The sequence below is a fragment of the Hypomesus nipponensis genome, chromosome 16, assembly GCF_054491055.1.
Source record: "Hypomesus nipponensis isolate SF chromosome 16, ASM5449105v1, whole genome shotgun sequence".
Classification (NCBI taxonomy): Eukaryota; Metazoa; Chordata; class Actinopteri; order Osmeriformes; family Osmeridae; genus Hypomesus; species Hypomesus nipponensis.
In genome coordinates, this window is record NC_140376.1 from 1,188,883 (window position 1) to 1,210,755 (window position 21,873).

General features: G+C 49.4%; 2 protein-coding genes across 2 annotated transcripts; one reads left to right on the forward strand and one right to left on the reverse strand.

The window, feature by feature from the left end:
• Window positions 1-10: 10 nt before the first annotated feature.
• Window positions 11-15,900, reverse strand: reps2 (RALBP1 associated Eps domain containing 2). Its single transcript, XM_084675453.1, is given in 20 exon segments — window positions 11-208; window positions 1,789-1,894; window positions 2,742-2,869; window positions 2,964-3,050; window positions 4,819-4,896; window positions 4,979-5,040; window positions 5,510-5,637; window positions 5,784-5,829; window positions 6,419-6,496; window positions 6,884-6,956; window positions 7,293-7,340; window positions 7,818-7,998; window positions 8,312-8,375; window positions 8,531-8,669; window positions 9,187-9,293; window positions 10,306-10,414; window positions 10,540-10,600; window positions 10,602-10,686; window positions 10,951-11,074; window positions 15,527-15,900. Coding segments are annotated over 20 exon segments (1,953 nt in total). The 5' UTR covers window positions 15,710-15,900; the 3' UTR covers window positions 11-142.
• Window positions 15,901-17,711: 1,811 nt separating this feature from the next.
• cltrn (collectrin, amino acid transport regulator) lies at window positions 17,712-21,710 on the forward strand. The gene is made up of 6 exons (XM_084676039.1): window positions 17,712-18,135; window positions 18,841-18,899; window positions 19,526-19,611; window positions 20,347-20,463; window positions 20,700-20,894; window positions 21,090-21,710. The coding sequence occupies exons 1-6, from the start codon at window positions 18,003-18,005 to the stop codon at window positions 21,220-21,222; spliced, it is 723 nt and encodes a 240-aa protein (XP_084532165.1). The 5' UTR covers window positions 17,712-18,002; the 3' UTR covers window positions 21,223-21,710.
• The last annotated feature ends 163 nt before the right edge of the window (window positions 21,711-21,873 follow it).

Here is a 21,873-nt window from a genome sequence, read left to right on the forward strand (position 1 = left end):
GTGTGTGGGGGGGAGGGGTGTTCTGAAGCTGTGTGTGTGTGTGTGGGGGGGTGTTCTGAAGCTGTGTGTGGGGGGAGGGGTGTTCTGAAGCTGTGTGTGTGTGTGGGGGGGGGGCAGGTCAGTCTCAGGGCGGTCAGGGTCGTCATGACGGCAGAGGTCGGAGGACCTCCAGCTGAGACTCCAGAGTTACTCTCTCCTGGTGGACCTCCTGGGGGGAGGGGGGAGAGAGAGGGGGAGAGAGAGGGGGAGAGAGAGGGGGAGAGAGAGGGGGAAAAAAGACAGGGAGAAAGAGAGCAGAGAGGATACATTAAAGTCAGATCTCTCAGTCAGATTCAGTGGTTGTTAAAGTAACCCCTCCCCCTCTCTCTCCCCCTCTCTCTCCCCCTCTCTCTCTCCAGCTCAGGGCTTCCCAGTTGGCAGTGACTCTATTTTGGAGAGGCCAGTTGTGAATGCCACAGGCATCCTGGTATTTCAGGAAGCCCTGGTGACTGGATCGGCACATACCGTCTTCCTCATCCTCCTCATTCAGCTGGTGTCAGCATGAGCAGCTAAATCAGGCTGAGAGAGCACAGGCCAACCTGAATGCAGGATTCAGCCAGCTCTGACTCAGATGGAATGCTACAGTAAAGTGATACGAGATGGGAATCGATCCTGGCATCACACCCGCAACAGTGAATGGTGTGTGGAGGGTGGAGTGACACTGGAGATGGCTGGCCTGTGTGATCAAGCCCTGCAGCTCAGGATTCATGTCTGAGTCATGTTGAACTGAAGATATGGAGGAGAGACTCTGCAACGTGAGGAGAGACTGGGAGCAGTGAGAGGAGAGAGAGAAAGGAGGAGAAGAGAGACTGAGAGGAGAGACAGAGAGAGACAGAGAGGAGAGACAGAGAGGAGAGACAGAGAGAGACAGAGAGAGACAGAGAGAGAGAGAGAGGAGAGAGACAGAGAGGAGAGACAGAGAGAGACAGAGAGGAGAGACAGAGAGGAGAGACAGAGAGACAGAGAGGATGACGGCAGGGCCTCAGGAAGAGAGTGAGCATTATGCACCCTGTGTGTCGGGGGAGAGAGGGAGAGGCCTAATACAAACAGTCACATTGCAGACAGACACGTGCGAATGTGTGTGAGCGTGCGTGTACCTTTGAGTGTGTGTGAAAGTAAGAGAGACAAACAGGAAGAGAGAGAGAGGACAGAGACAGAGAGAGATCCATTAGTTCTACTAAGTGGTGTGGAGTTGAACAGACAAATGGAGGGGGGTGGGGACTGTCTTCAGGGGACACGTGTGGGGGGGGGGGGGGACTAGAGGTGGTCAGAAGGGGGGGGGGGCTAAAGTAAAGAGCATTTGTCATTACACTGAGCCGTTAGGACGACCCACCTCACATCTCGTCCTCGACACAGCTGACTGCTGGAGAGAGGACAGTCACATGTCCTGATGTTTTTAGATGGCTGTTGTGTTGGTGTGTGTGTGTGTGCTGGCGTGTATCTATCGGGTCATCGTGTGTTCAGTGAGGGGGGAGGCGAGGGGAGGGGAGGGGGCTTTCACACAGTGCTGGGGGATGAAAGAGATGGAGAGGGGGAGGAGGGGGGACATTATGGCCACCAGGCAAATCACTAATGCAGCTGACACACATACACACACACATACACACACACTTGCTCTCACATACACACACACACACACACATACACACACACACACACTTCACCTCTCACACACACCCCTACGCGCGTACGCGGCCAGGGTGCTGTGAGGAGGGCATTAGAGGTCAGAGGTCAGAAGGAGGGTCGGACCTTCAGCTGCTGCTGTAGCTCACTGTTCAGACGGGTCAGCACGGCGTTGGTCTCCTTGTTCTTACGGATGGTCATCTGGATCTCCCTCCTCATCCTGGAGGCCAGTCTGGGGGAGGGAGGGACAATAAAGAATGAGTGTGGTAGAAGGCTGGCTCTGTGAGACAGTCGACAGGCAGACAGACAGTAGGCAGACAGACAGGCAGACAGACAGACAGACAGACAGACAGGCAGACAGACAAGCAGACAGGCAGACAGTAGGCAGACAGACAGGCAGACAGTAGGCAGACAGACAAGCAGACAGACAGACAGGCAGACAGACAGTAGGCAGACAGACAGTAGGCAGACAGACAGTAGGCAGACATACAAGCAGAGAGACAGACAGGCAGACAGACAGTAGGCAGACAGACAGTAGGCAGACAGACAGTTGGCAGACAGACAGTAGGCAGACAGACAGACAGACAGACAGGCAGACAGACAGTAGGCAGACAGACAGTAGGCAGACAGACAGTAGGCAGACAGCCCTTCCTAAACTCAGCTCAGAGTCCCGATGCTTCACATCAATCAGGGCCGCATCGTGAGCTGTCACCAAGGTTACTGATGGCCCTGCCCTACCGACCCCTCTCCTCTCCAACATGGCTACTGAGTCACATGTGTTACAATCATCAGGGTGCGTCGGTGTTTACCCACGGCGGAGAGACCGTCAGATTGGGTTACCGTAGAAATACAGGGCTCTGGGGTCAACTATCAACTTGAAGGCCTTTTCAAGATCAATCATTTCAAACGATGTGGTTTCACTTTACTTGCAATAAATCAGTGCTGCAGATTCTCCCAGAAGGAACATTCTACACGAGGACAAATGTGTGGCTGCACTTAACGGACATGACAGAATCATTTAATGGTATTTGGTGACATTTAGACCATTATTTATCTAGGTATGTTTTTCCTCTTCTCACTTTTGCTTGGTGGGTGGGGCAAATGGCGTGGGGGGAGGGGGCGTGGCCTCCAGGTTCTGGCTTTCTGGGCGGTACTTCCTGCGAACCGGCTTCTGGGGGGCGTGGCCTTGAGGGACAACAGGAAGTTCCTGGAAACCAATGAAAAACATGTATATACGTGAAGGAGTGTGCTTACACAGAGAATACAGACCAGCATACATGAAGGCACACACACACACAGACCTGTTTATGGGTGTTAGTGAGGTCCTCGGTGTTAGAGCCAAGTCTGTGAGATGGACTCTTGTGGTTAGATTTAACACTGCTCTCCTCCTACAGACAGACAGACAGGCAGACAGACAGACAGACAGACACACACAGGCACATTAGGCCTGTGGCAGCGAGCCCAGGCCATCGCTGGTCTCTAGACGTTTGTTACTGTTGTTCCCCAGAGGAGCCAGGTTCTTACTGGAACAGCAGACTGGGACTGTAAAGGTTGTTTACACCCCACAGCAGTGACCTGGTGTATTAAATACATTCGTAAAAGTAAATGACGTAAGAGTGGAAACATTTTTAAGGATTTTCTCAAACTGGATCCCTTTGCAATTTTTCTGCATTACAACATATCTGAAATGCTAACACTGTATTTAAATACAACAAAAAAAAGCAGTATTTCCTAGAGGGTGGAGGTCTTGCGGTGGGCGATGTGGAGGCTGATGGTTTAAACAGGCTCCCAGGCCTGATGAGAACTGGGATCAGGAACAGAAAAAGCTCCTTCGCTGAGCCGTGCGACTCGCTAGCCGCCGGCCGCAAACACACACACACACACACACTCGAAACTTCCCACACAGCCCCTACTGGAGTGCAGTCCTTAGTGGACGAGGTCAAGTCTGGCTGGTGTGATGTGCACCACAGCACCACCTGGTGGTGAAGCAGAGGACAGCACCAGACGGCGGCACACCTCCGGACGGGAGGGAAGAAGCCAGGAAATGAGAACTGTGTGAGAAACAGCCAATAAGAGAAGAGACTGGGACCGACTAGACAACCAATCAGATGTTGAGTTCGCAGGTTGGAATGTTATTCATTTAACAGATGCTTTCATCCAAAGCGACATAGAAACAGACCAGGTGTGTGTGTGTGTGTGTGTGTGAGAAGCCAAGCCAAGCCTTCCGTCACCGTAACCTGATCTGACGCCAAACTGGTTCAGGGGCGTCCTGGGTGTTCATCATGTTGACAGAGTACACACACACACACACACACACTCCTATGCGCACACACACACACACACCTATGCGCACACACACACACACACCTATGCGCACACACACACACACCTATGCGCACACACACACTCCTATGCACACACACACACACACTCCTATGCACACACACACCTATGCGCACACACACACACACACCTATGCGCACACACACACACTCCTATGCACACACACACACACCTATGCACACACACCTATGCACACACACACACCTATGCGCACACACACACACTCCTATACACACACACACACCTATGCACACACACACACCTATGCGCACACAGAGTCCTAGGTGATAAATGTTCATCAAACTGACAGAGGACAGAGGAACATAAAATCAGTCAGTCACACACACACACACACACACACACACACACACACACAAACACAGCAAGCCGAAGACAGATTGAGGAAGGAGATGAGGACAAACAGGAAGAGCAGACATGAAAGAACGACATCTCACTCAAAACACCTCATGTGTACACACAGTCCAGCACACACACACACACACACAAAGTCCAGCACACACACACACACACACAGTCCAGCACACACACAGTCCAGCACACACACACACACACAGTCCAGCACACACACAGTCCAGCACACACACACACACACAGTCCAGCACACACACACACACACAGTCCAGCACACACACAGTCCAGCACACACACACACACACAGTCCAGCACACACACACACACACAGTCCAGCACACACCACACACACACAGTCCAGCACACACACACACCCACCTAGGAGGAGGGAGAGGGAGAGGGAGAGGAGGATGAGGATGAGGTTAATGATGACAGGTTCACCTCTTCTCTGAAGCGAGTGAAGTCAGCAAAGTTTGGCTGCTTGATGCTTGTCTCTGCTGCGCCCTGGAAGACAGGAACCTGAAAGACAGCAGAGGTCAGAGGTCAGGGTCACTACTGCTGATCTGAAGTGTTGATCAGACTGGACCCAGATGAGCAGTACCTGGCTGTTGGGAGGTCGAGGGGGGAGGGCGGGGGGAGGCTGGCCCCATACACTCTTTATCCCTGCAGGAGAGAGAGAGAACATTCTCTCAGGTTCTCTCAACACACACACACTACACACACACACTACACACACTACACACACTACACACACACATTGAGAACCCCTGCACTTTGTTCTCAGGACTCATATTTCACCTGGAAAAACACCAGAGTTTGGTAAATATTTGGACAAGCATAATTTCAACATGACTAGATTTTATCGACTGTATTGTACCAGCCTGTTTTGAAGATTTCACCTGGCAAAGCTAACAGTTGACATAACCCCTCTCTGGTTACCACCCAGACTGGAGCAGGGCAGTAAACCAGCCCAGCTGCATCGCTACACTACTTTCATGTTCTCTCTGAAACCAGGACAGAGTAATAACATAGACCTCCATGAAGATGCAGTTTTAGGTAAATAAGGACAGCTTGAGTGTGTGTAGTGTGTGGGTGTGTGTGTGGTGTATGTGTGTATAGTGTGTGTGTGTACCCTGCTGCAGCAGCTTGTTGAGGTCCAGGGACGAGGCTCTGGAGTGCGTCTTCTGGGGGCGGGGTGGAGGGGTGGGAGGTTCCTTCTTCTTCTTCATGGCCTCATCGATGGAGGTGCTGGAGAACGACCTGAACACACACACACACACATCCAACAGTTACAATAGAACTACAGCATTGTAGGACCCCAGATGTGTGTGTGTGTGTGTGAGGTTACCTGTGCCTCGTTGTGTGTGTGTGTGTGTGTGTGTGTGTGTGTGTGGGGGGGGGGTTACCTGGGCCTGGTTTTGGATTTCATGCTGGGGTCCAGGTCGAGAGGTTCTGAGCGTCGGAGGGAAACACAAAGGAGATGTCAGACTTGTGTATCACGTCCCGTCTGACAAGCAGGAAGTGAGAGAGCTTCCTGTTCCCTCCTGGCTGGACTGGAACCCCCGCTACTGTGTGTGAGTTAGTGTGTGTGTGTGTGTTAGTGTGTGTGTGAGTTAGTGTGTGTGTGTGTGTTAGTGTGTGTGTGTGTTAGTGTGTGTGTGTGTTAGTGTGTGTGTGAGTTAGTGTGTGTGTGTGTGTGTGTGTTAGTGTGTGTGTGTGTTAGTGTGTGTGTGAGTTAGTGTGTGTGTGAGTTAGTGTGTGTGTGTGTTAGTGTGTGTGTGTGTTAGTGTGTGTGTGTGTTAGTGTGTGTGTGAGTTAGTGTGTGTGTGTGTTAGTGTGTGTGTGTGTTAGTGTGTGTGTGAGTTAGTGTGTGTGTGAGTTAGTGTGTGTGTGTGTTAGTGTGTGTGTGTGTTAGTGTGTGTGTGAGTTAGTGTGTGTGTGTGTTAGTGTGTGTGTGTGTTAGTGTGTGTGTGAGTTAGTGTGTGTGGTCACTGGGACTGTACGGTGTGATGACATTCACACAGGGGGGGGGGGGGGTCACCTGGTCTCCGTGGTAACGATCCCTCTAACGATCCCCCTCCTCCCTGAGGAGAGACCAGAGCCCTGCTGGTACTACAGTCTGCAGACCAACACACAGCAAGACAACACTTACAATAGTAATAATAATCATTACAATATTCCTTTTGCAGACACTTTTATCCAAAGCAACACACTGTTGGGATTGGAACCTGAACCCTTTTGATATGCAGTCAAATGTTCTAAATTGAAAGTTATGTTTCAAGGGAAATTATGCTAATTTTGACCTGTAAGGAGTGACTTCATGCTAATATCTAGCCAATCAGGAGGCCGGAGGATAAAGACTAGTTGCTCGCTTGTTTTCCTTTCGTTTTTTAAAAACCTGTAGTGACTTGACAATGAAGGGCGCACCATAGTTAAAATGAATTATTATTACGAAGGAAATGCTAGGAGAAGGATTCTAGATGTTCTCACACGAGGTTCAGGTTACCTTGCCTGGTGTCTCCAGGCGCGGGGGGGCGCGAGGGGGGGAGGAGGGAGGCCGCTGCAGCAACACACTGCTCCTACAAGCAGACACACGCAGGGGTTCAACACACCTGCACGCCAGCACCCTCCCTCAGGCAGCTGGCAGCTCTGAGCTCACAGCAGCCCTCTAGCTACATCTAGTGGCTGTTTTGTTGCATGACAACACTTCTGTGTTGTGGAAGAGGAAAAGAGAGGACAGGTTAAGAAAAGAAAGGAGGAGAGGTGAGGAGGAGAAGTGAGGAGGAGAGGAGAGGTGAGGAAGTGAGGTGAGGAGAGGAGAGAAGGAGAGTTGAGGAGGAGAGGTGAGAAGGTGAGGAAAGGTGAGGAGGACAGTTGAGGAGGAGAGGAGAGGTGAGGAAGTGAGGAGGTTTTACCAGTTGTCTGGGATGTGCATCCTCAAAGACGATGAGGGCCGCTGTACTCTGTGAAACACACAAACAGTTACCTTCCTGGAGAGATACCAGCTAAAACAGTTACCTTCCTGGAGAGATTCCAGCTAAAACATTTACCTTCCTGGAGAGATACCAGCTAAAACAGTTACCTTCCTGGAGAGATACCAGCTAAAACAGTTACCTTCCTGGAGAGATACCAGCTAGCCCCCCCCCCCTCCCAGGGAGCACGTCTCTCTGAGTTACAGAGCTGAAACACAGCCAGAGATGGAGATATATCTTAGGTGGATATAAGACTCTGGATCTCTCGCTCTTTTCCAGGAGACGTTCTGTCTGTCTGGGTTTAGATCCAGCCACAGCTCAAGCTAACTGGATTTAGCTCCTTATTACAATCAGGTGCTGGTGATTAGAATTGCCTGCAGGACTGGAGACATTTCCAGGATCGGGAGAACTAAGTATGCCATTAAAAATGTCCCATGTCCACTTTCTGTCTGAGAGGGGGTGACTCACATCTGGGGTTTCGTGGGGAACCAGGGTGCCCCCTGCCAGCTCCAGGCCCCCGGGGGGGTGCAGGGTGGGGGGCAGGGTCTCAGGGAGGGCATAGCCGTTCTTGCGAGCCACGATGAGGTGGAACGCCGTGCAGAACTCAGAGAAGGTGAGAGCCCCGTCTCTGTCCACATCACTGAGCTCCCTGGAGACACACTCACACACACCCGCACACACACACACAGACACGCATGGGAGAGAAAGAGGAGGGGTCAGAGGTGAGAGGAAGAGAGGAGGAGGACAGAAGTCTGAGGAGACAGCAGAGTGCTGAGTCACAGTGAAGCTGCAGTCTTCCCTGCCCTCATCTCCTCTCTGTCAGGGAGAACTGACGGTGTGGGTGATATTATTCTCAGGAGACACACAGTTTATGTCCTCTCCTTCCCTTCTCCTCCTCAAATTTCCTGCGCTCCTCCTCCTTTCCAATTCTCCTCCTCTCCTCCAATCTCCCCTCCACTCACCATATGTGGGAAAGTTCTGGAATCGGAAGCTTAGATTTCGTGAAGAAATTCTTAGCGATTGTTCCTAGAACAAGAGAGAAGAGTTCCAGTTAAATGTATCTCTTGTGTCGATCACAGGACCTGAGCATCGGTACCAGTCTACAGTCTTCAGCCATGCCCTCTCTCTGTGTCTGGTCAGACAGACCTCCAGGCAGAGGGGGGACACCTTCAGGGCCCTACCCAGGATGAGAGCTCCGAGGTCTGGCTGAAGGGTCCTGAACTGGTGGGTGTAGTACTCCCTCTGCTCCTCTGTGATCCTCCAGGGATCTTCAGACTGCTCTGACACCCCCCTCTCCTCCAGCCTCGCCCCGGACAGGCCCTGGAGGGAGGAGGGCGGGGAGGATGGGGGAGGAGGGAGGGGAAACACACACCTGTCTGAAAAACTACAAGTGATAAATCCTCTAGCCTGGCGGATCTCCTTGTGAAGGTACACCAGGAGACTGGAGAGAGACACCAGGAGATTGGAGAGAGACACCAGGAGACTGGAGAGAGACACACCAGGAGACTGGAGAGAGACACCAGGAGATTGGAGAGAGACACCAGGAGACTGGAGAGAGACACACCAGGAGACTGGAGAGAGACACCAGGAGACTGGAGAGAGACACCAGGAGACTGGAGAGAGACACCAGGAGACTGGAGAGAGACACACCAGGAGACTGGAGAGAGACACACCAGGAGACTGGAGAGAGACACCAGGAGACTGGAGAGACACACCAGGAGACTGGAGAGAGACACACCAGGAGACTGGAGAGAGACACCAGGAGACTGGAGAGAGACACCAGGAGACTGGAGAGAGACACACCAGGAGACTGGAGAGACACACCAGGGGGCCCTACCTGGACCAGCGAGGAGGGATCCTGAAATGCCTTGCTGCCATGGTGACCAGGGGAGGAGTGATGCTCTGGCTGGATGGTAGGTCTCAGACTGAGTTTACTGTCATAGGCTGAGGAGAGGAGGAGGAGAGGAGAGGGGAGAGGGGAGGGGAGGAGAAGAGGAGGAGAGGAGAAGAGAGGAGAGGAGGTGAAGAGAGAAGAAGAGGAGGAGAGGGGAAGAGAGGAGAGGAGGAAGAGATGAGGAGAGGAGGAGAGGGGAAGAGAGGAGAAGAGGAAGAGATGAGGAGAGGAGGAGAGGGGAAGAGAGGAGAGTGGAAGAGATGAGGAGAGGAGGAGAGGGGAAGAGAGGAAAGGAGAAGGGAAGAGAGGAGATGAGAGGAGAGATGACAGTTGTAAGTTTTGGTTCAAACACAAGTTCCCCTTATGGTACAGAGTCTGGAGGTTTGTGTGAAAGCAAGATTAAACATGTTAGAGATAAGATGAGACAGGAAGAGGCAGTGACAAGTGGACATGAAAGGAGGAAGACAGAAGTCATCTGAGTGTTGATGCTGGAGGAGGCAAACTTCTCTGCTCTCAGTTTTGCTTCACAGAGTCGACCTGTTGAATTATTCACAACGCGCTGCAGTCTCAACAGACCCGCGTCATCGGAGAACAGGACCAGGTCAGATCAGGGCAGAAACATTCCTGTCAGCTTAATAAATACAGGAATTTACAGAATAAAAATTCAAACGAATATGCTGCGTAAACATGCCGGCTGTGTAAACATGGCCACTGAAAAAATCAAATTTTGAAAAGATATATATATATATATATATGTTTTGTATGAAGAATATCTGTCTGATCTGGGTTGTGTTGGGCAGCAGTAGAGGAAGTTGGAGTTTTGATAATTAAGTTTTAGTTTTCCATTTTAATGGTACATGCGTAGGTGTATATGTGAGGGGGGAAAGTGAAACCAATCCATTTCACAGTCAGTAGTTGAAGTTTGCTGCTCCAACACACCTGTTTCAAATGAATGGTAACGACCCGTTCATTAGAATCAGGTGTGCTGGGGCAGGGAAGGCCAGTGGGCCCTAAGGACCTGGGTTGAAGACCGCTGGTCTACATGATTGGCGGTTGTCTTACCCAGTAGCGTGTCGGCTCCGTTCCTCTGCAGGGCGTACGGGTAGCTGTGATAGGCCGATGGGGAGGGGGGCGGGGAGCCAGCTGGGGAGCGCGGAGGCGACCAGACTTCCTGTCAACACAAACACAATCCAACCACTCAGTACACGAAGAGCATCATATCTCGTTAAGACCTCGGCCTGTGACCTGGTCACCGTGGAGACCTCGGCCTGTGACCTGGTCACCGTGGAGACTCACCTTCCTCTCCGCGCCAGCATCGAGGTGTCTGGGAAGGGGCCCCTGGAGGGGGGCAGGGCTGGCCCTGGGCCTCCACACAGGCAGGGGGCGCTGTGAACCGCGGCTCTGCCTCACTCTTCATCCCAGGGAACCGAGGGAGGGGCAGGTCTGGAGAAGAACACACACACCTGGTCACACACACACACACACACCTGGCCACACACACAGAGACAGTGAGACAGGTCTGGCTACAGTATATAGGCGAGACAGGCTGCTCTGGAGTCAAATGTTTCTCTAACGAACAATCAAGACGACCTCAAGGCCCGAGTGCCCCACGCGACTGCCCTGTAATCCAGATAATCCCTAATCCCAGGGTGTTAGGATAAACCCAGATCTGGTTCTGCTGTTAAGACGTTACCGGGACAGACTCACCGGCCGCGAGGCTGTCCAGGAGCACCGGGTAACCGGCCTGGGCTGCCGCCAGCAGCTTCAGCGCCACGTAGAACTGGACGGTACCGTAAGCACCAAGACGCTGAGCACCACACACCTCCGTCACCTGCAGGAGAGATGAGCCAGCTGTCACCGCAACATAACAGGATTTACTCAGAAGAGGGTTATGTTATGTCCAAGGTGATTTACATAACGGGGGATGCGGGTGGATTTGAACCTGGGAAGTGCCGATCTGCAGTCAAGTGCTCTAACCACTGAGCTGAGATGTTACAGAGACACAGAGCTGGGTTCCTGTGAGGAGTCATACTCTGGTGATGTCAGTTCATGGTTAAAGAGGACTGGTGAACCATACTGGGGTCCTCAGAGAGCTGATTCTACCAAGCCCCCACCCTCCCCCACTCACCCAGTACCCTACCAACCCCAAAAGCACCCTCACCCCCCACCTGCCCCCAGCCTTCATCCCAGTCTACCCACCACCACCCCTATCCCCCACCACACAACACAAACACACAGCCCTGGCTGGAGAAGTTGATCCTATAACAAAGCATTTGTGATTAAGCACAGATGACTTTAACAGAAGCACGAGGGCAAAGCAGATTAATGATCTAGGCCAGCCAACACAAGCCCCCGCCCCAAACACAAACACAGGAGCTACGCTGGGGGGGGTCCACATGAAGGCCTCACTCCAGCCGAGGGTATTTCACTACACTGCTTCCATTTAAGAGATGCTTTTATCCAAAGCGATGTGGGGATTGATCTTATGAACTCTTGATCTGCAGTCATGGGCTGTAAAACTGAAGTTTTAAATGTAAAACCACATCCACGTTCAGAGGAGAGGAGAGGGGAGAGAAGAGAGAGGCTTTTACTCAAATCTGCAGAACAATGCTCCACTTTTACTAGTTTCTGGGGATTATATTATGGCATTAATCCTCCAGATTTTTACCAGTGAAAGCTTCATTTTGAAAAGAGGGCATTAGGGAACCATGAGGAGCTGTTGTTTTGAGTCCTGTCTGTACCGCTTCATCAGAGCAGGGACAGGAACACCTATCGATCTGCTCTGTAAACTGAGACGAGAAACAATTTACAGAAACACACTTTGGCAACTCAGTAACAACTGTTAGTCAGAGTGTGTCCGTGTTCGCTGGTAGAGAGACAGACAGGCAGTGAGAGGCAGGCAGGCAAGCAGGCAGACAGACAGGCAGTGAGAGGCAGGCAGGCAGGCAGGCAGACAGGCAGACAGACAGGCAGACAGACAGGCAGTGAGAGGCAGGCAGGCAGGCAGGCAGGCAGACAGGCAGACAGACAGACAGACAGACAGACAGACAGACAGACAGACAGACAGACAGACAGGCAGGCAGGCAGGCAGGCAGGCAGGCAGGCAGGCAGACAGACAGTGAGAGGCAGGCAGGCAGACAGGCAGGCAGGCAGGCAGGCAGACAGACAGACAGACAGACAGACAGACAGACAGACAGACAGACAGACAGACAGGCAGGCAGGCAGGCAGGCAGACAGGCAGACAGGCAGGCAAGCAGACAGGCAGACAGGCAGAAAGACAGGCAGACAGGCAGACAGACAGGCAGACAGACAGACAGACAGACAGACAGACAGGCAGGCAGGCAGGCAGGCAGGCAGGCAGGCAGGCAGGCAGGCAGGCAGACAGACAGGCAGACAGGCAGACAGGGTACAGCCTGAGGAGGTATAGGAGAACTGCAGCTCCTGTTTACTGCTGGTGCTGCGGCAAATTAAAGATTAAAGAGTTGGGCAGAAGGACCTGCTAGCTTTGGCCTTTCTCCTCGTGACCTGGTCAGTCAGGAATCTGGTCTGGGTGTGATGTGGTCATTGTGTGATGTGGTCAGTGATGTGATGTGGTCAGTGATGTGATGTGGTCAGTGATGTGGTCAGTGATGTGATGTGGTCAGTGACGTGGTCAGTGATGTGGTCAGTGATGTGATGTGGTCAGTGATGTGGTCAGTGTGTGATGTGGTCAGTGATGTGATGTGGTCAGTGATATGATGTGGTCAGTGATGTGGTCAGTGTGTGATGTGGTCAGTGATATATGGTCAGTGATGTGATGTGGTCAGTGATGTGGTCAGTGATGTGGTCAGTGATGTGATGTGGTCAGTGATGTGGTCAGTGATATGGTCAGTGATGTGGTCAGTGATGTGGTCAGTGATGTGATGTGGTCAGTGATGTGATGTGGTCAGTGATATGATGTGGTCAGTGTGTGATGTGGTCAGTGATGTGGTCAGTGATGTGATGTGGTCAGTGATATGATGTGGTCAGTGATGTGATGTGGTCAGTGATATGATGTGGTCAGTGTGTGATGTGGTCAGTGATGTGGTCAGTGATGTGGTCAGTGATGTGGTCAGTGATATGATGTGGTCAGTGTGTGATGTGGTCAGTGATGTGGTCAGTGATGTGGTCAGTGATGTGGTCAGTGATGTGGTCAGTGTGTGATGTGGTCAGTGATGTGGTCAGTGATGTGGTCAGTGATATGGTCAGTGATATGGTCAGTGATGTGGTCAGTGATGTGGTCAGTGATGTGGTCAGTGATGTGGTCAGTGTGTGGTGTGGTCAGTGATGTGGTCAGTGATGTGGTCAGTGATGTGGTCACCACCACACAGAGAGAGAGGAAAGTTAACACTGTGTTTCAGTACACAGGAGAAAACAGGCTCTTGTGAACTGAGCTGTTTCATACAAGGTTGTACATGTTATACATTCTGTTTTAGAAAGGGGAAAAGGAAAATGTATATATACAGACAGACAGGCAGACAAGCAGACAGACAGACAGACAGACAAGCAGACAGACAGACAGACAGGCAGGCAGGCAGGCAGGTAGTGGGTGGTTGTTACAGCACTGGTAGTGAGACCAGGGGTGATAATAATCAACCCTGTTGTTCACACAACAGAAGATTTGTTCAGCAAACTTCACATGACTATGTAAATGTTATGTAAATATGATCAGTGTCACTCACATCCTGCACAGACAACAGACAGACAGACAGACAGGTAGACAGACAGGTTCTTGAACTGGATGCCTGTGTTCTGTGTGGGCCCTGTGGTGTTCAGCTGGCCGCCCCAGCACAGGAGCCCAGGTGACAGCAGATTGCATGGAGATCATTCCAGACATTCACACCAGAGAGCTGGTGTACACAGCCACAAGCCAAGATGTCTTCAAGCTCCAACAATCAGTTAGTGACGAACACAAGAACAAGAGGTTATTATCTCTCCTCATCAGCTCTCTCCTTTCCTCTACTGTCCTGTCTTCCATGGAGGAATTTAGCTAAATCATTACACTGACACAGTTTCAAGGTCTGCTTACATGATTGTGTCTATTAAATGGCCAAACAGTCAGACAGACAGTCAGACAGTCAGACAGACAGACAGACAAGGAGTGAATCTGTGGGCATCCGATGTGTGTGTGTGTGTGTGTGTCAACTCAGAGCCACGGCGGCCGGCCAAGCAGGAAGTGGAGGAAGCAGAACAGCAGCCAAACTTCCTGCCGCCACACAGACACACAATGGTCGCTATCGCCATGGCTCCCAGGGGCCTCTGGGTAAGAGGGGGACGGAGAGCTGCTGTGTGTCTCGCTGGAAAAACAAAACACCCCTCTCAAACACCCCTCTCGCCGCTGGGACGAGTAGGAATGGTCCTTTACACTCTGATGAAGTTGGCTTAAAGGCCCTACATGAATAATGGTTGGTTTGAAACTTTAATAATGATCAGTGTCTTAGTTAGGCCATGGTGTCTTACTAAAGATGTAGGCCTGTGATGGGAATCATAATTATTACTTGGTGGGGGTGTGAGATGGGACTAGGCAGGGAGAGGTGGTGGATATTTGGGTATTTCCGGCTCTTTCTCTGCTGGAGTGTGACACGCGGGGGCCAGCGGTGTCCTCACGGCAGTGGAAAAGTGAAGGAAGCTCCCTTCCTGTCGCTCGAGCGGTTCTCATGGTCAGAACATCACAGCTGCACATCGACCCAACGGCCCGGTTCACCATGGCAACAACAGTCCTTCAATAGTTCCACACTGTTCATCACAAGTTTTTTTGTTTGAGTGATTTGAGAGTTTAATGAATTGTTGAATGAATATCACTAAATTCGGTTGATTGCTTTGAGTTTTTTCAATGATAATCTTTGTCATATCAACCCCGTCCATTCCCACCTGATATAGGCTAGCCTACATGTCAGGTAAAAGAGCCTAAAGAAATTCTCATTTAATATAGGCTACTATATTAGTTTATGGAGTAGCGGCCATAAACGGACATCCGAGAAGCTTAATCAATAATTGCATATGATCATATATTTCACATTCATCTCACACCTCTAATCCTGAACGGAAGGGAAGCCTATGCGATATTAAGCTACAACAATAAACGAGCCGACACATCAATTCCACTGTCTAACGACATAATTAGCCTCGCACATTGCTCCTGTTGTAAATCACCAGGCACGCCAGGACACACCGACGCGGTCCCTCTCCCCACACCAACCGCAGTTCTCTCGCGGCAAGTCGGTAATACGACTGAGTAAGCAAACACGGAGGACAGGCTACTCACTTGATGCAGAGTCTCTGCTGGCAGCTGCGACGCCCTTAACAGTTCACCCACTTTGCTCGCCGATAGTTTCCCCGAGCCGTCAGCCTGGCACAGGGAATGAAGACCGGAGTAACATATTTGTTCGTTTTCATTTAGGGAAATGAAACTCCGTCCGGTTGTCGCTATGCCAGGTCCTGGATCCATTCCTGGACGAACTCATGAACACGGTAGCCTCAAGTCTCCGGATCCTTTCCTTAACTGTAGTTTCTGGGGGCTATTTTATTCCGGGCGGTTGACGAGTTTAATGACTGGAGGTTAAACATGTCACAGGACACGATCTCCGAAGAGTCAGCCAGTGTGTCTATCACTAGGTGTCTTGTGGATTTGCCGTGATTCGCCGCTTGGCGGCGCTAGTGGCTAGAGGAAAACAGTGGTATCTTGACGCAAATCCACTGTAGGCCCCTATTTGATTGCGTCAACGGACAGGAACCATACAAACATACAAATGTGTTGCATGTTGAGTACTGTCAGCCGTTTTGCCGTTTCTTATAATTGGGGTCAGAGAACTATGACCTCCACGCGCTGCAGCACAAATTGTTTCTCCTATTTGCTCTGAGGCCTGAATTGCAAACAAAAAGTCACCTAAACCTAGTTCTGTTTTACAACTATAAAACACATAGGCTAGGCCTATTATTGTAAATGTGATCTTTAACAGTGTAGCTAATGAGATGATCTACAAAGTTAACGAACAACTTCGTGTGGGTGAGGGTTAAGCTTATTATTGAACAAGGAGAACGGTGTTGTTTTTCATCTCGCGATAATGATGTCTGGCTCCCCGTCTTCGTGGCCCAGCCGGTTTTCAGATAATGAAATGTCGTTTTAACCTCGATTATAAGCACATCTACTGCCATCTTGTGTTGGGAACAAACTGCTGACACTAAACAACACAACTGCACTTATCTGGGATGGCCCTCTGCTCCTACCTCTGTGTTTTTGGTGATGAGTGGTCAAACGTTAAAAACCAGGAAGTGGATTTCTGCTACGAACACCATTAGCTGACTCAATGCCGGTGAACTCGGATTATTTGCAATATTGATTAGTATTCTTGGATGTGCATTTATGGCCGCGACTCCATAAACGAATGTAGTAGCCTATAATATATGAGATTATAGATAGCCTTATGTATAGCCATAATTGGTTTATAAATTTATAGTTTTGAAAATCAAGTTTTGAAAAATACGTTTCAGAAAATACGTTTTGAAAAAAACGTTTTTGAAGGTTGAAATATTTTCGAATCAAAAATATTCTGACCACACACCAGCCTTTGAGACTTAGATGTGGACATATATCACCAGTTTACTAGAAATCAATGATTGAGAGTGAACACATACATGCACACACAACACACCCATACTTGGGTTATAAATTAACCCAAATATGAACCTCTGTGCTACAGTGCCTGCTAAATGAACACATTATGGTAAGGCCAGAGAGCTGGCTGACCAAACATACTCTGCTGGACAAACACTGTGTCGGTCTGTGTGGACCTGCTATCCAGCACGCTGTTTCACACTAACACACTGCGACACGTGGTCAAACAACAGCTACATTATCTGGAGGGCTTTCATTGACACACACACACCTACACACACATGCACAGATATACACACACAGACATACACACATGAAGACAAATACCCCCATACACATGCAGACACGCACGCGCACACATCTTTTGGGTTTTAAATGAACCCAAGTACAGACAAAGTATTTGTGGTAACATTGATGATTAATCACAAAAGTTTAGTCTCATGGTGGCAGCTTTTGGAAATTGTTTTTGGTGCATCTTTGTTGAGAAAACAGAACAGACTCAGATCTGCATGTTTGTTTATTATATATTTTTTTATAAAAGTGCAGTGACGTCCTCCTTGTCTAGAACAGAAACATCTCTAAAACCATTTCAAAAAAAGTTTTTTTGATCTGCCATTATCGGGTCATTTGTGCATCTGGCTGACCAAACATACTCTTCTGGACAATCACTGTCGGTCTGTGTGGACCTGCTATCCAGCACGCTGTTTCACACTAACACACTGCGACACTTGGTCAAACAACAGCTACATTATCTGAAGGGCTTTCATTGACACCCACACACCTACACACACATGCACAGATACACACACACATACACACACCTATACAGATACACACACACAGAAATACACATATGAACACAAACATGCACGTATACAGACACACACATGCACACATAAACGTACACACACACACGCGCGCGTCGCCGTATCTTTAAACAGGAGGAACTACTGAGCCAACATCTGAGGCCTGCTAAACAACACTCAAGAGAGGGCGTGGCTGTCAGAATAACTCACTCATTAAGCCTGACTGGCCCCAAGCTCCTCCTCTCAGTCTGACCACCTGGACACATCCTGCTCCTGAACTGGATCTACAGGGAGTTATTCAGCCCTGCCTGCTAGCTGCCATGTTGTCTCTGCTGCTGCTCTGTCTGGCCCTGGCCCCGGCCCTGGCACAGGACTCGACCCCAGCCCCGGCCCCGGCCCTGGCACAGGACTCGACCCCGGCCCCGGCCCCTGCACAGGACCTCTGCAAACCTGGTGAGTCCCCAAGCGAAAACATAGCAGACTTAACAGTTTACTTACTTTTTATTTCTTTCTTCTTATACTTTTTGTGTAGAAAAAGGCATCAAATATAATGAAAATGTATTGAGCTCCTGTTTAATACGTTTTAATCAGATTTAAGTGTAGTCTTTACCTGCCTGGATGACTCCTCACGTCGCGGCTGTCAAGGCTGAGTGTACCGGGGCCACACTGTTTACACTGGCACAGACGGCAGACTTTGTATTGTTGTTATCGTGAAGGTTCCGGGTTTGAATCCTCCGATTGTCTGGAGGCTCTAATGTCGTGTTCTCGGCTGGTTCGTGTCAGGTTGAGAACCTCAGTACTGAATGTTCTTTTAAGGAACATCATAAGGATACTTTGTTTACCCCAGATTAGAATTGTCCGCAGAGCTATTCTCTGAGACTGTTTCAATGTTTCGCTGTTCAGTTCCATAGTCTGTTTCAACCAGTGAGTTCTGACTAGTCCCTGTGTGCTTTTCAGCATAATCACAGGACAGAAATAAACATTTATGTGACACTTTCACACTGTGTGAAAGATGACTAATCCTTACCTAAACTCCCCATCTTGATGAATGTACGTGTTGATTTGTGATCAGAGCCCTTGTTTTGGCCGTTAAACTATACTGAAACATTAATAAATTGAATGACTTTATATGACTATTATATTGTTTATTCTCAATAGAAACTTCAAACGCATACAAAGTGAGAATCAGTGTGAAGACTGCCCTGGGAGATCAAGCTGTGAGTACCTGGTTTACCTGTCCTGCACATTACATCTACATTTAGTTCATCTAGCGGACGCTTTTAACCAACAGTCTCTATGAACAGACAGTAGAATTAGAGCATCTAGAAAGTTCAGCAGATTTAAAGATCACAAGTGCATCGAGCTGCACCAGACCAAACTCTCCCTTAGATGTGTTCTAGAATGGATGGATGGTTCCATGACTTGAACAGTGTTCTAGAATGGATGGATGGTTCCATGACTTGAACAGTGTTCTAGAATGGATGGATGGTTACATGACTTGAACAGTGTTCTAGAATGGATGGATGGTCACATGACTTGAACAGTGTTCTAGAATGGATGGATGGTTCCATGACTTGAACAGTGTTCTAGAATGGATGGATGGTCACATGACTTGAACAGTGTTCTAGAATGGATGGATGGTTCCATGACTTGAACAGTGTTCTAGAATGGATGGATGGTTCCATGACTTGAACAGTGTTCTAGAATGGATGGATGGTCACATGACTTGAACAGTGTTCTAGAATGGATGGATGGTCACATGACTTGAACAGTGTTCTAGAATGGATGGATGGTTCCATGACTTGAACAGTGTGGTGAATGTTTCTGTTGTTCCTCACCGCAGTACGAATGGAACGAAAGTGAGATGTTCCTGTTCCGAGCCACCATTGCGTTCGCTATGAGGCAGCACTTTGGCACAGAGACCTACAAGTGAGTCACATGCACAGCAGCTGTATGTTTTGTACATTTAGTTTCCTTTTTTGCATATTTTGTTGCATCTATGTGTCTATCTACCTCTCTATGTATCACACATCAGTACCATGTCATGTCTGTGACGCAAGTGTAGTTGTTGTGGTGTTGTGTCTGGTCTGTTGTGTCTGGTCTATGTCTGGTCTATGTCTGGTCTGTGTCTGGTCTGTGTCTGGTCTGTGTCTGGTCTGTTTCTGGTCTGTTGTGTCTGGTCTGTGTCTGGTCTGTGTCTGGTCTGTGTCTGGTCTATATCTGGTCTGTGTCTGGTCTATATCTGGTCTGTGTCTGGTCTGTTTCTGGTCTGTTGTGTGGTCTGTGTCTGGTCTGTGTCTGGTCTGTGTCTGGTCTGTGTCTGGTCTATATCTGGTCTGTGTCTGGTCTGTGTCTGGTCTGTGTCTGGTCTGTGTCTGGTCTGTTGTCTGGTCTGTGTCTGGTCTGTTTCTGGTCTGTTGTGTGGTCTGTGTCTGGTCTATATCTGGTCTGTGTCTGGTCTATATCTGGTCTGTGTCTGGTCTGTGTCTGGTCTGTGTCTGGTCTATATCTGGTCTGTGTCTGGTCTGTGTCTGGTCTGTTGTGTGGTCTGTGTCTGGTCTGTTTCTGGTCTGTTGTGTGGTCTGTGTCTGGTCTGTTTCTGGTCTGTTGTGTGGTCTGTGTCTGGTTTGTTGTGTCTAGTGTGACGCTATCCCTCTCCCCCAGTGTCTCCAGCGTCCTGGTGTGTAATGAGACCCGCAGGGTGTCCTTCTGGTTTGTGGTGACGTCCCCTGAGGATCAGTCTGTGTTGGTGGAGAAGGAGCAGGTGGAGAGGGCTATAAGGTACACACCTGGTACACACACCTGGCCACCCCCTTACTACAATATGTAAACACACTCACTACGCACTACACAAGACCCTCCTGTCTGTCTGTCTATTCCTCCAAAAATCCATCTTTAGTAGATGATCTCTGTACTTTCATAACAATGATTACGTGGCAGAAATGATGGGCGCAGATGGCACGTTTTTTCCATTCATGCGCAAAACCATCATAATAAAACGCTTTTATGACCGACAGGAAATACAGGCATCGCATCAACAGCGTTTTCCTGCTGACTGACAGGACCCTCGAGTTCCTGGGCATCCCCCCGACCTTTGCCACCCCAGTGAACCCCGACACCCCATCCTGGCTCATTGTTTTCGGGGTGGTAATCGGGGTGGTGTGTGCTGGCATCGTGGCCCTGTTGGTCTCTTCTGTCTTGCCGAGGAAACGGTCAGTTCTCACTCATTCGATACTTTTAAATCACTTCATCTTGTCTGTCATGCATGAGTCACAACTCACCTTACCTTGCCAGTGAACAGAACTCACCTGGAAAGTTCTGCAGGGCAGATGACACGTCTGTTATCCTCCCAAGAATGCGAGGTAGGCCTACCGCTGAGTTTCTGTGTCCGTTTCATTTGCTTCCAGAAAGAAGAGTGGAACGGCGGAGGAGGAGGAGGAGGGGAAGCCGGTGAAAGTTGAGAACGGAATCGCTTGTGAGAACCTGGAAGGCGTTCATAACGGAGTGTTCACGGACGACGACCGCTTCACGAAGATGTAACGGCTGTCGAGCGAGCACAGAGCGCGAGACAGCTCCAAAGAGACTTTAGACTGCCTAAAAGAAGAAAAAAAACGTACTCCAAGTATGATTCTGAAGGATGTATTTTTAGAATGTATAATCAGCTGGGACTATAATTTGACAAATAATTCTCATCACATTTTAGAATAAGCCAAGATGCAAGGCATGCCGTTTTTTCAAGTTTTATCCCAGCATGTAGCAAGATTGGCAACCGAATCAAACATGAAGTCCCTTCGGTTTCTATAGGCCCGATTCCCTGTTTTAGCTTGTGATCACATTGTACATTATTTTCCACTGCCTTGTTTGCGTCATGTTGTGTAGTTTGTGTATTTAAATCCACGTATCCAGGCGGGATGCATGCATTTCTTACCCACTAAAGTTGAGCCGGCATTGTATGCTGGCAAAACTAAGTTGAAGAAACGCAGTGTATCATCAAATAAAAAAGTTATTCGATGTCAGTCAACCTTTAACCCCGAGAGACTCATCAGCAAATAACATTTTAAAGAGTAAAAGGATGATAGGCCACACTATAAGAGCAAGTTAAGAGATGATTAACACACTCTAGACTCTAGACACTGTATCCAGTTAAGAGTTAACTACCTATTAAATATTTTTACGGCTTTGTTTTTCACC